This window comes from Pristis pectinata, chromosome 2, assembly GCF_009764475.1.
Source record: "Pristis pectinata isolate sPriPec2 chromosome 2, sPriPec2.1.pri, whole genome shotgun sequence".
NCBI classification, from domain to species: domain Eukaryota; kingdom Metazoa; phylum Chordata; class Chondrichthyes; order Rhinopristiformes; family Pristidae; genus Pristis; species Pristis pectinata.
The window spans coordinates 143,450,025-143,463,814 of record NC_067406.1 but is presented as its reverse complement, the minus strand read 5'-3'; the positions used below and the strand labels follow the sequence as shown (position 1 = coordinate 143,463,814).

Sequence of the window (13,790 nt, the reverse complement as noted above, 5' to 3'; positions counted from 1 at the left end):
TTCCAAATGCTCATAAATCCTATCCCTAAGAGTCCTCTCCAGTAACTTCCTAACCACTGACGTGAGACTTACTGGTCTATTGTTTCCAGGATTATCCCTATTTCCCTTCTTGAATAATGGAACAACGTTAGCTACTTGCCAGTCCTCTGGGATCTTGCCTGTGGCTAGAGAGAACATGAAGATATTGGTCAAAGCCCCAGCAATCTCATCTCTTGCCTCTCTCAATAACCTGGGGTATATCCCATCAGGCCCTGGGGACTTGCCCCCCTTAATGTTCTTTAAGAGACCCAACACTACCTCCTTTTTCTTGAAATGCCTTAGCAAATTAGCATGCTCCGCACTGATCTCCCTGTCCTCCACATCCTTCTCCTTGGTAAATACTGATGCAAAGTACTCATTTAGGACCTCACTCACATCCTCCACTTCCAAGCACATGTTCCCTCCTTTATCCTCAAGTGGTCCTACCTGCTCCCTAGTTATGCTCTTGCTCTTGGTGTACGTATAGCATGCCTTGGGATTCTCTCTAATCCTACTTGCCAAGGACTTTTCATGGCCCCTGCTGGCTTTCATAATTCCCTTCGAGTTCTTTTCTGGCTTTATGATCCTCAAGGGCTCTGTTTGATCGTAGCTTCCTAAGTGTGGTGTGTGGGAACATGTGGTGTTCCAAGCACCAGCTGCCCTTGTCCTCCTGGATGGTAGAGGTCACAGAGTCCTGTTGAAGAAGGGTTTCTGAGTTGCTGCAAATACATCTTCCATGTGGTGCATACTGCTGAATAATACTGGGGCAGGGAATGGTTATAACATCCCCAGTGCGACATCGTCCAACTCATTACGCAAGGGACCTGCTAGCATTTTGTAAACTGTTTACCTGAGATTGTTTTCACTTGGCCCACCAGAACATGTTTTTGGCCATCATTAACGACACCTACTCTGAAGTTAAAGCTGACGTGGCCCAGCAGAAGAGTGAGATGGAGCTCACTGACCTTATTAAGAAGGTATTGGAATTTCCATCATTCTAACTTAAAGTGTTGTGCAAAGTTCTGCTGAAGTTGCATGTGCTGCATAGAGGCTTTTAGCTGAGAGTTGCTACAATTTAGTTTGTGGTCACGGTTAACAATGTCATTTAGCCAGTGGTTGCCTTAGATTTACAATTCAACCCATGATTTATGGAATCGTCCAACAACAGTGATGCTCTGCACTTTGAAATATTGGTCCTGGTCCATTTTGGTTCCAAAGACCTTGGGTAGAAGGTGTAATTGAATTGCCAGTGGGTGTTCTTCATTAAGTTTTGTATATAGAAGGCAACAAGCAATCTGTGGGTCAAGCGGAGTCACAGGTTACAGCATCTGCACACTCTTGTGAATCTATTTTATATGGAAGGATTTTGGTGCCAAGGATCCATCAGTGACAGCAAGAGGTCCCAGACTGTGTCTTTGAGGTAGGCTGCTGAATACACCACACTGTTGCATTCCTTTATGATGCTCTGTGCCTGTGATGCTGCTGCAAGTAAGTTTTTCATTGCACCTGTGCACACATGGACTTGTGCAGATGACAATAAACTCGACTTTGACCTTATTGCTGAACTTCAGTATTGCAAGTCACTTTGGTCCAATTCCATTTCAGTGTTGGAACAGGTTCCCAGTTTAAAGATTATTTTTGTTTCATTTTTCCAAAGATTTGCATCTTATTCTTTGTGTTGATTATTTGCCATTTCATGGTGATTCAGACTTGGTGACTATTTTATGCAGTCACTTACTTCAAGTACCAGAGATACAAGTGATTTCCGTTTACCCAACCATAGAACATAGAGAACGTACAGCACAGTACGGGCTCTTTGGCCATGATGTTGTGCAATCTATATAACCTACTCCTCAATCAATCTAACCCTTCTCTCCTACACAGTCCATAACCCTCCATTTTCCTTGCATCCATGTGCCTATCTATGAGTCTTTTAAATGTTCCTATTGTATCAGCCTCTACCACCACCAAAGTGAAAATAGTGCGTTACAGGCACCCACCACACTCTGTGTAAAAAAAAACACTACCTAAACTTAACTCTAGTATTGGCCATTGCCGCCCTATATACCTCTATCAAGTCGCCTCTCAATCCTCCTCCGCTCCAAAGAAGAAAGGCCTAGCTCAACCTTTCCTCATAGGATATGTTCTCTAATCCAAGCAGCATCCTGGTAGATCTCCTCTGCACCCTCTAAAGCTTCCTCATGCTTCCTATCATTGTTCACAGTATTGTACAGACAGATGCAGATGTGTTGTTATTTTGCTGCCCTTGCTCCAGATTTGTTCTAAATACAATGATTGGCTCACTCTTGTCGCTAAGCTTTTGCTTATTTCATTAACCTCTGCTCCAGGTTAGCCCAGACCCGTACCCTTCTAATCATGGATGTGAGTTTTCTTCAGCAAAACATTCAACTACACGTATTTTACCTTGTTAGTTGGACTTTTTCTGAAAAGGAGCAATTAATTTATAATCCATCTGCCTCCAATTAGCAGAATTATTTGTACAATTAAAGTTATTGGTTCTTTCAGAAAAAGCCAATAAAGCATTTCTGGAATTAGGTGAGAGATTTTTAATTGAATGTTGGTACCTGTAGTATTAACTGTTACTCTTAGTTCAGAAACTCAAAGGCCTAACTGGCCCAGATGACAGTCCAGTTGTCAGAGCCTCATTTAATAGGTTTTCAATCTGAAGCTTCTTGCTAGGTTGCTTGCTAGTAAGAACTCATCAGCTACAAACTTTTCCTTTAACTAGGGATGTAGCAAGGCCTTGTTGAAACTCCGGCTACGGAAGACAACTGTTGATGACATCACGGAGTCTCTACGACAAGCTGGAGGGAAACTAAATTTTGATGAATTGCGACAAGATCTGAAGGGGTCAGTAAAACTTTCCAAGATGTTGGAGAATGTTTCTTCGATCGGTATACTATTAATTCAACAAAAATCCTTTGCCTTTGCCCTTGCCCTCTTAGGAGGGGTCACACAGATGCTGAGATAGAAGCAATTTTTGCCAAGTACGATCAGGATGGAGATCAGGAGCTGACGGAACATGAGCATCAACAGATGAGAGATGACTTGGAGAAGGAGAGGGTGAGTTGGCCATCAGATTGGGTTCATTTATGTTTCTTCAAGTGTACTTCACGTCCATTTGATTTGCTAGAAATATTAGTTTGTAAAGTATAATTCAGTGGAATATACTTTTAGATGATGGCTTCCATATTATGTGTTTTCAGCAGAGACTCTTGACTAATTTGATTTTAAATATTAACCAATGTCAAGGAAGGAAAATCTGGAATTTTTCTTGAGTGGAACAGGTGTAAACTTGGAATCCAATTAACCAGCCATGCTTATAAATGTTTCACTGAATGTTACATCAGAAAGAGAAATAGTCAAAATTTTACAAATAGATTTTTAGTTTTTATGAAATTATTTTAAAAAAAAATTTATTGTTACAAAAATGGATATTTGAACTTGTATTAAAAGTGTCATTTCATAAATATCCTTGGTCACATAAAGCATCATTCAAAAGAATGGATGAGTTAGCTGTGAGCTGACTTCCTAAACTGTAATTTTGTCTTTGATCTTTTCAGTGTTATTGGGTTAATTGACCCATGAGCTGTTTTTCACTATGCATCTATTTTCAAAGATTTCCCACATTAAGCCTCTAAAATGCAATTGACAGTGTTGGCCTGTTCACTTTACCCTTCTGGTCAGCCAGAAAGCAAGATTCCTCGGTATGGCAACTGTTTCTGACTGTTTTTGAGAAGAGTGCAGGCCCTTGAGTTCTGTGAAGTGAGCACTTGGTGGGCAGAGACTTCATCTTGAGGAATGCATTAATTTGTGCGTGTATTTGTGCATCTTTGGCAGTTAGTGCTAACAGGTGCTGTAATATCAGGCAGCTATGCTACCTGTTCAGTCTGTGTTTTATGTGGGGGGGAGAAGTGTGTGTGGGGTTTGGGTTCTGTCTCTGAGTGGAAAAGAAATGTAAACTTCATCTTTTAAATCCTCTGGTTTTACAGGATGACTTGGACCTGGACAGGAGCTCGCTGCCTCGATCAACCAGTGGCCGAAGCCTCCCACGGAGCATGGATGATTCCGAGGAGGAGGATGACGAAGACAGTGGTCATAGTTCAAGAAGAAGAGGGAGCAGCTCCACAGGGGTGTCCTACGAAGAGTTTCAAGTGTAAGAATTTAGACTGGAGTACCGTTTCATTCATTACTTCAGAATGTCACAGATGGCAGATGTAATTTAGTGCAGAAGATTGTGACCTGATTTCTTCTGGTTAGAAGAATGAACAGAGGCAATATAGGCTAAAGGTTGCAATTTACAGTGGATGCAAGGCTGGAAACCCAGTGATGCAAGTCATCTTTGAGGAAAATGTTGTTATTTGTTTAATTGTTCAAAAAGCTTAACTTTGGCTGAAGTAATAGAGACACGAGAGTATAAAACGGAGATTTTATGCTCATAAAATCAGAAACTGCTGAAAAACAAATATCAGAAATCGTGAAGTTATGCTGAAGCTGCAGATGTCACTTGTGAGAGAATGAAAAGCTTTGGCAAGAAACAAGGGATTATGATGGAATGGTACCAGGGATGGGGAAACTTTGGGCCTGCTGAGAGGCTGGAAACCTGAGATTATTTTTCTTAAACCAGAAATGGTTAACAGAAGATTTTATGGAAGTCATCAAACGTGCCATGTTTGAAATGGTAAATAAGGAGAATCTATTTCTAGTAGCAGAATGTTCAGTAACTACAGGGCCAAGTACCAGAAATGGTAGGAGAATGTTTTTTCAGTGAAGAATTGTGGTTTGGAATATTCTGCCTGAATGGTTGGTGGAAACAGACTTGACTGTAAATTTTAAAACTGAATAAGGTAGATACTTGAAGGGAAGAACATTTATAGGACTGTGGACGAGTAGCAGTAGCTGTGTCAATGGGAAATCCTGACCAGGGAGTTGGCACAGGCACTGCAAAAAGTAGTCATGTCCTATAACACTCTGATTCGCAATAGGGTCATTTCCACATGCCACGTTACCTGGCTCGTCAAGCAGGAATTCATCCTCTGAGGGTCACGACAGCCCAGCACGATAGTCTTCTTGCCCACAGCCACACTCACAGATTTACTGCTAGTGTTACCAGCTGCTGAAGCAGAGGTGAGCAACACCAGTCTTTCCCTCATTTGGAGAGAGTGACTGTGGTTGTTTCAACATGTTCTGCAATAAGCCATCATCAAAGCACGTGCACCCACCACTGGGCCCTTGAAGAGTTCCATCTTGTGAGAGAGAGCAGTCAGATTCTGGGAATGCAGTTCCTTGTCTGAACCAGCGACATTGTGGAAATTGGTATTTATCAAATACAAAAAAGTATTCTTTGTATTTAAACTCTGCCCAAACTATTTGACCTAGTATTTTAATAAATTACTGTACTGTATATAGTCTTTACTGCATAGCAGTGCACTATGTAATTCTGTAGACTGTTATTGTATAATTAAGCAGACATGTACAGCTAATTCTACAGTTAATTTTAAAGCCCTATTTGTAATTGTGGTGACTTGTTTCTTTGATACGCAGCCTTGTGAGACGTGTGGATCGAATGGAACATTCCATTGGGAGCATCGTGTCAAAAATTGATGCTGTGATTGTGAAGTTGGAGGCCATGGAGAGAGCCAAGCTGAAAAGGAGGGACGTACTGGGCAGGCTGCTGGATGGTGTGACAGAGGTGAGCACATCTGAATTATTTGATGGACTTGATCAACATCAACAGATCTGTTGAAAATCACTTTTCTTACCAAAAAAACATGGTTTCTTTGTTTCCATCCCTGTTCCCAACCCTAAATCCCTAAATAAAATCAAGATTTTCAATTTGATCTACTGTACTGAACATTCTTTCCATGAGTCAGACCATGTCTGGATAAACGTAAAATTTTGTTTCTGTTGAATTTTTGGCAAATGATTTGTTGCTTTTGTTTCTTCTACAAATGATCACTTTCCACTGTTGGCCACTGCAAACCATTTAATGTGGTGGGGGGGGGGGGGGGGGGGGGAGTCAGGAATATGGAGGACAGCCTTGAAATGAGAGGTTGTTTCGAGGTGATGTTTGACAGTGTGTTTATACAATCAGGAACCTGCCCTTACTCCTGCCAAGAAAAAACTGTTGAAACTTCCAAAACTAAGATGGAGAGGTTTTGTAAGATGAGTGCTAAGGCTTGCCAAACCAAGGAAGGCAAATAGCATGAAAATACAGATAAGGCACGGTCTAAGTGGACAAAGTTTAGAGCAGAGTATACTTCAGGGGTTGAATGACTATCTTCTATCACCTATCTTTCCTGTGCTTATTTTTATTTTGAATGCAGGCATGCTTGCCTTCATTGCATAGAGTATAAGAGTCAGGAAGTCGTGTTGCAGCTGTATAAAACTTTGTTCAGGCCGCACTTGGAGTATTGCGTGCAGTTCTGGTCGCCCCATTGCAGGAAGGATGTGAAGGCTTTGGAGAGGGTGCAGAAGAGGTTCCCCAGGATGTTGCCTGGATTAGAGGGTGTTAGCCATAGAGAGGTTGGACAAACTTGGGTTGTTTTCTCTGAAGTGTCAGAGGCTGAGGGGAGACCTGATAGAAATTTATAAAATTATGAGAGGCACAGACAGGGTAGACAGTCAGACTCTTTCTCCCAGGGTAGAGATGTCAAATACTAGAGGGCATAGCTTTAAGATGAGAGGGGAAAGTTTAAAGGAAATGTGCAGAGTAAGTGGTGGGTTCCTGGAATGGGCTGCCAGGGGTGGTAGTGAAAGCAAATACAATAGTGGTGTTCAAGAAGCTTTTAGATAGGCAGGGAATAGAGGGATGTGGATCATGTGCAGGCAGAAGAAATTAGTATAATTTGGCATCATGGTTGGCACAGACATGATGGGCCGAAGGGCCTATTCCTGTGCTGTACTGTTTAATGTTCTACACTCTAGTGCAGTTTACATAATTTGAGGCAAAGCCTCAGACTGTCGAAATCTGATATCTTAGACCTGCATCAACTCTAAATTTTCAGCCTGATCCTAGAAGGTGAATCACAAGGAGCAGTTACTGTTTATAAACTTTAAATGAAGCTTCCAATAAGATACGAAGCTGTAACGGCAGTCGTGTGATGTGAGTAAACGATCCTTTGTCCCACAGGATGAGCGCCTGGGTCGGGACAACGACATTCACAGAGAGCAGATGGAGCGCTTGGTGCGAGAGGAGCTGGAGCGCTGGGAGTCTGATGAGACGGTGTCACAGCTGAGTCATCACCTTGGGACACCGCTGGGACTTAACGGGCGTTCTCGGTCCCGCAGTTCTCGCCCTTCTTCGTCTCAGTCCACCGATGGTTTGGATGCTGGGGGCGTTGGAGGCAGCCACGTTTAGCCTACGCATCCTGGAGCTGATGATGCCCGTATCCATCAATATACATCGTCACGTTGGTTTGACGTTGCGTCAGTATTTACACCTCTGTGGATGGAGTTGTGCTTGATCAGTTGAGATGAATGATCACACACAACACTGTGGGATGAATTGTATGGCCATGTCATCATGGATTTTTATAAACACTTACCTGTAGTGTGCATTTCATCAAGAAATTTAGAGAAAGTTGAACAATAGCAGGCATCAGTGTTTTAATGCACCCCAGTTATAGAATCCTTTGGCTGGTGAAACTCCCAATAAATTGGGGAAGAGCAGTGTCTTGGGCTTATTTGGAGATTGCAATTAGTCATGAGATACGATGAATAAAGAACACCTCGAGGTTTTTAAGACATGTCCTTGTCAGAATCATGTCATCTGCAAAGGCCAGAGCAGTACAAAAGATATTGTCTGTGCCGAGGTGAAACCCTGAACCATGACCTATCCAAAGAATGTAATGAAATGTCCATCACAGTGTTACTAACCTGGGGGAAAGCAGATCACCCATCTTAACCCCCCTCGTACCAGGGATGGGTCCAGTCCTGGCTTTGCCATTATCAATGAAAAGTATTGGAATTGGCATACAGGTCTGAACTAAGGTTCGCAAAGTGGGCATCAACCCCCATCCTACCCAAAGCCTGAAAAATCAGCTTATGGCTGACAATCAAACATCTTTGCAAGGCCTATAAAAACCGCTGCCAGATCTTTGATTCCTCTTGGCCCCTGTCATTGAACTATTTAAAATGGCAATATTTTGATTGCATCTGGGTGTGGCCTCAGTGAAACCTTTCTGACCATTGTTAATAGTGACCGAATCCGCTAATCGTTTAGCTATGGTTTTAGTAAAGATTCTGAATAATATTGGCCTGATAGCGATGGGCCACCGATTGTCAATTGATTTTAATTTATTAAGGTCGTCAGATTTTGGAAGGAGGACCATGTGTTTGCAGTAAGTCAGTACAGGTACAGTGGGCCAGTGGCCTCAACCCATGGTGCAGGATGGTTCTTGTGAGTGCATCTTCTGGCATAGATCCAAAGGTGTGCTGGGAGTTTTCACTTCCGTGTACTCTACCCCAATCCAATGGACAACTGTTAACTTTATCTGGCTGTCCATTCCTTAGGGAGGATGTGGTGTTTCAGCAAATCCTGTTATGATTTTGGAAATGTTTTATCTCACATTCTCCTCAGACCCCTTACAACTTGTTGATGTTACCACAGATTGTGAATTTGGTTTGGAAGAAAGGCCAAGGGTACATGGAACAGTACAGCACACAATGTTGTGCTGAACTAATTAAACTAGTAATTAAACACCTAACCAATCCCCTCGCCCACACAATGTCGACATACCCCCATTCTCTGCACATCCATGTGCCTATCTAAGAGCCTCTTAAACGCCTCTATTGTATCTGCCTCCACCACCACCCCTGGCAGCCCGTTCCAGGCACCCACCGCCCTCTGTGCAAAATAAAAAAAACTTACCCTGCACATCTCCTTTGCACTTTTTCCTCTCACATTAAATGCATGCCCTCTAGTATTAGACATTCCAGCCTCAGGAACAAGATACTGCCTGTCTATCTATGCTTCCCGTAATCTTCCTCCTCCACCACTCCAGTGAAAACACCCTAAGCCTGACCAACCTCCCCTCACAGCACATTCCCTCTATTCCAGGCAGCATCCTGGTGAACCTCTTCTGCACCCTCTCCAAAGCCCCCACATCCTTCCTACAATGGGGCAACCAGAACTGAATGCGGTACTCCAGATGTGGCCTAACTAGAGTTTTCTAAAGCTGCAACATAACTTCCCGACTCTTGAACTCAAAGCCTCAACTAATAAAGGCAAGCATGCTATACACCACCTTTTCCCACCCTATCAACCTGTGTAGCCACTTTCAGGGAGCTATGGACTTGGACCCCAAGATCCCTAAGGTTCAATAATAATTTTTCATTTATCCAGTAGTGTCAGGCAAGGGGCAGGGCATTAACAGCGTATCCAGCGTAGTCACCATGGGCTGCATGACATTCTGTGATCTTCAGGAGAATTGTTTAAAAAGTTGTGAAATGTAAATGGATCTGGAGCTATCTCAACTGACTGAAGCCTCCTGTATCACCAGAAGTTATGATTCTGGTTAACAATAAGACCTTTGTAGGTGCAGGGTAAAGTATGCATATTCATTCAGAAATGCAAGCTAGGAGAAACAAGTCTTGAAGGTTCCTTGGGTAGTGGATTTGGGAGCAGAGGTTAAGTGGAATTTGCTTTAACCATCATGAGTCAGAACGATCAGTGGCACAAGCAGATCCCATCTCTCCAGCCAGATCCATTTTCCACCTTCCACTTCCCCACATCTCCTTTGGTCCAGGTGTCCCCTCAATAAAGGACTGAGGAGGCTAGAGGGACCTTGTGTCCTTGGACCCTACGCCTCCGATCTCAGACGTTGGTCATTGTGCAGAATTGGTTTGGGGAAGCAAGGGTGTGAGTTCAAGTGCCATGTAAGTGATGATGTTCTTGGGGATGAGGGAGCTGCCAGCCCATCACACACTTTCACATTGAATCCTTAGAGTAACTTCAGTGGAATTTGTTAAACAAAGTTGATTTTTTTTCCCAAAAGCTCTTTCAGAATTTTCTGCATGAATCAGTGGTGAGGGACCCAAGTATTATGATGCATGTGATTGGTAATGATTGATTGAGAGCTAAGCATCTTGATTCGTGGGATTGCCGCTAACAGCACCACATCTACCTTTCACATCCAGTCGAGGAAGGACTGTGAAACTGCCCACAGAATTCATGTGCAGTTCCATTGCTGTATTCTTCCTTGGAATCTATATGGGGGCAGTTAATTGGTTTTAGTTTTCAAGTTTTGGTTGTAGATTCACATACTTGAATCAAAAAGGAATAGAAGGCTTATGACCTAACGTGTGTAAATGGGATTGGAGTAGGTAGACACAATGGGCAGCATAGATGTGATGGGCCGAAGGGCCTGTTTCTCTGCTGTATGACTCTGACTCTGTTTAATGAGTATTGGGAATGTTTCGCAGTGTTGAGCACCCACTTGTAAGAATGGAAAAGCAATGGACAAAGGTACGATTTAGGTTACAATGTGATTACACACTCTTAACTGAGTTAACAGACTGACCCCATAAATGGTTAATAGTTAGATTTGATCCATGAGAAACCATTGCAAGGAATTATGGTTGAAATCTAGTATTTTTTCTACTCAAAGCCATTGTTGAAATTCCTTAAGAAGAAATAGTTGATTGAGAAAAAATGACTTTGCCTGATGTAGCTAATGAGTGGAATTGGGTACATTATGTGGAGGAAACATCCTCAATGAAGACCTGAGAGGGTTCAGCACCTTGTTTCTGTAGTTTGTTGTCAACATCTCCATAAACTCAAACAATAATTGGACAAAACCTGACCTTACTGGAGCAAAAGCTGCTGAATGTTTCCAGTGTTTTCTGTTTCCGTTGTGAGCACACTCCTCTGAAACACCATTCATTATGAGAACATGTTTGGCTAAACCTGGTGTTGAATGTAGGTCGTACACAGCTACAGCCCAAAAACCCCTCGAAGTGACCTACCATCAGTGCCTTCATCACTCCCTAAAGGGAAATGAGGTGCTTGACACTGACAGGTCAGTACTGCAGTTGAGATAAATATGGAAGTGAATGCTTGTGTTGTGATTCCGAAACTTTGGAAATGACTATGTTCGCACAATAAGAGGGTTTGGTTTTTTAAATTTATTGAGCGCAACAGGATTTCCAAGTCATCGACAGTCTAAATCTTATTTTCGGCATTGTCTTTGCACAGTTGCATTTCCAAATGTAGAATAAAAGTGCCTTGGCCAAATAATGCAACAAACTAGTTTGATTGTTTTTACTTACTGTGTATTTTTCCCTCATAGTTTACGTTTGAAATTACTTGCCTAGGTTTGAATAAGAATTCACCTACCTATTAATGCATCACCATTTTTATGAACCAAACAAAGATTTTATTAAAGTGATGTGTACGAACTTTAACAAACTTCATTGTGAAGTGCATAATTTCATGGGGTATCCATGCTGTATCTTGACGCTGTGCGTGCCGATGCATAAAGTCTAGTTTATAGAACTGTTTTTATATTTCTGTATTGTAATATCTCAAATGAAATATCCAGCTTTCATTACTGCTTTTCATTTTTTATGTAACCAGGTACACCTTGTTTACAAATTTTAATGTAGAATTACACTTTTTAATAGATTTCAAGTCTTCCATTGTTAGAGACTTTGTAGATTTTGGGCCTGTTGTATTCAAGCACTTTAATAAAGTATATCTTCCCTGCAGATTTACTTGTCTGCCTGTGATTTTCACACCACAAATTCAAGGAGGAAATAAAATGTTTTGAAGTGTTGAACACCGAGTTAGTTCTCAGCCATTTCTGAGTTGCCCTTTAAATGGGAGTCGAGGTGTGGATCAATTTGACTAACAAGCAGGAGGCTGGAAAGCTCCTCCTCCTGTGTAACAGGTACCGCTAGGACGAGAGGGAGCAGGGTGGAACGAGATGGGAGTTAGATTGGCTCTATGTATTTTGTCATTTGAGGATGACAGCTGATTTCTCAGCCCTGTATTGTTATACTCTTGAAATTCTGAATAACGCCAGTCTGAATTGTTTGGAATTTCCTGAAGTGCTCTCTGCGATGTGTAAGGAATTAAGTCTCCATTTGATGGTGCCTTGTACAAAGTTCCTGTTCAATCACCTATTATAGTACCTTCTGTGTATACTGCTGAGTTGGTTAGAATAAGGATTGCAGTGTAATGAGTCTCGTGTGTGGAATGTATATCTAGCTGGGGGAATGACTGCATATAAATTTTATTTGTTGCAGTTCATTCATGAATTGATGATTGATTCAAACTTTTAACCTGTGCTGTTTGCTAAAAGTACCAATGTAAATGCTGTAAGGTAGACTGCTGGGTAGGTTTTCCCTTTCTCAGTAATCTGACAGGACGCTTTACTGAGTTTCCACAGTTTATGCAGTGGGCTCCCAACAAAACGGCACTGATTTTAAGAGCTTTCTATTTTGAATTGGCAAGAAATTATTTTGAAAAACTAGGAGCAAACTTTTACTGGAAACACAATAGACTACATGTACTGGGATCTGGAGCAAAAAACAAACAGCTGGAGGAATTCAGCGGGTCAGGCTGCAACTGGAGGAAATGGACGGTCAATGTCTTGGGTCGAGACCCTTCATCTGGGCCATCGCTCCAGATTCCATTCTGAATGCAAGGTTTTTTTAAAAAAAAGAACAGGCTTTAATTAGAATTCCAAATTTCTGTTAAATTTTATTTCAGCTGTTTAAAAATAATCCCATCAGGGAGGATTATAAAACATTTAACATGTCCTTTGGTGTACTTGTGGTTAATAACCTGGTGCTGTTTTGTTAATTAAGCAGGGAATTTTATTAACTGTCCAGTTCCAGAGTAACCAGGAAGCCTCACAGTATACAGCAAGAAGGAAGCCAACCTGAACGTCCTCCCTGTACTGGGAGTGCCCTCGGCTTCTCCACTCTCTGTGGCTGCACTGTCGGGCTTGGCCGTCCTCCATGGATGGAGGAGGTAGTGAGGGGATGTGGTGGAGGTATTTAAAATCAGAACAGAAGATGAGACAAACTGTTCCCAATAATAGAGGGGTCAAGAACCAGGAGAGAATGAAGGTGCAAAAACAAGGTGCTGGTGGAACTCAGCGGGTCAGGCAGCATCTGTGGAGGGGAATGGACAGTCGACGGTTCGTGTCGAGACCCTTCATCTGGACTGAAAGACTAGAGGGGAGATGGCCAGTATGAAGAGGTGAGGGGGGGTGGCTGGATCCAGGTGAGGAGGGGTTGATTGGGGTCTGGTGGGTGGAGGAAGAGTGGAGACGGTGACTGGGAGGTGATGGGTGGGTGCGACACGACTGTGCGTGATGGAAGCCGATAGAGGAAGGTGGAGCGTGGAACCGTGAGGGGGGTGGGAACAGTGGGGGGAGGGGACCCGGTGGGGGGGGGTGTGTGGGTGATGGGACTGGGTGTGTGGGGGGGGGGGGAGGAGGTTTGTGGGTGATGGGACCCGGTGGGGGGGGGAGGGGACCCGGTGGGGGGGGGGTGTGGGTGATGGGACTGGGTGTGTGGGGGGGGGGGGGAGGAGGTTTGTGGGTGATGGGACCCGGTGGGGGGGGGTGTGTGGGTGATGGGACGGGGTGTGTGGGGGGGGGGAGGAGGTTTGTGGGTGATGGGACCCGGTGGGGGGGGGGAGGGGAACAGTGGGAGGAGGGGACCCGGTGGGAGGGGTGTGTTGGGGGGGGTGTGTGTGGGTGATGGGGAAATGGAGGGGACAGAGGGTGATGGGAAGC

At 43.3% G+C, this 13,790-nt stretch overlaps 1 protein-coding gene across 1 annotated transcript in view; it reads left to right on the top strand.

Moving 5' to 3' along the window:
- pkd2 (polycystic kidney disease 2) overlaps nt 1–11,742 on the top strand; it is a 53,278-nt gene extending 41,536 nt beyond the window's left edge. Inside the window, exons 10-15 of the mRNA XM_052039751.1 lie at nt 897–995; nt 2,768–2,889; nt 2,985–3,102; nt 4,032–4,195; nt 5,584–5,731; nt 7,172–11,742. Of these exons, the coding sequence (XP_051895711.1) occupies nt 897–995; nt 2,768–2,889; nt 2,985–3,102; nt 4,032–4,195; nt 5,584–5,731; nt 7,172–7,399 (879 nt within the window). The 3' untranslated portion in view covers nt 7,400–11,742. The remainder of the gene's footprint in view (nt 1–896; nt 996–2,767; nt 2,890–2,984; nt 3,103–4,031; nt 4,196–5,583; nt 5,732–7,171) is intronic.
- The last annotated feature ends 2,048 nt before the right edge of the window (nt 11,743–13,790 follow it).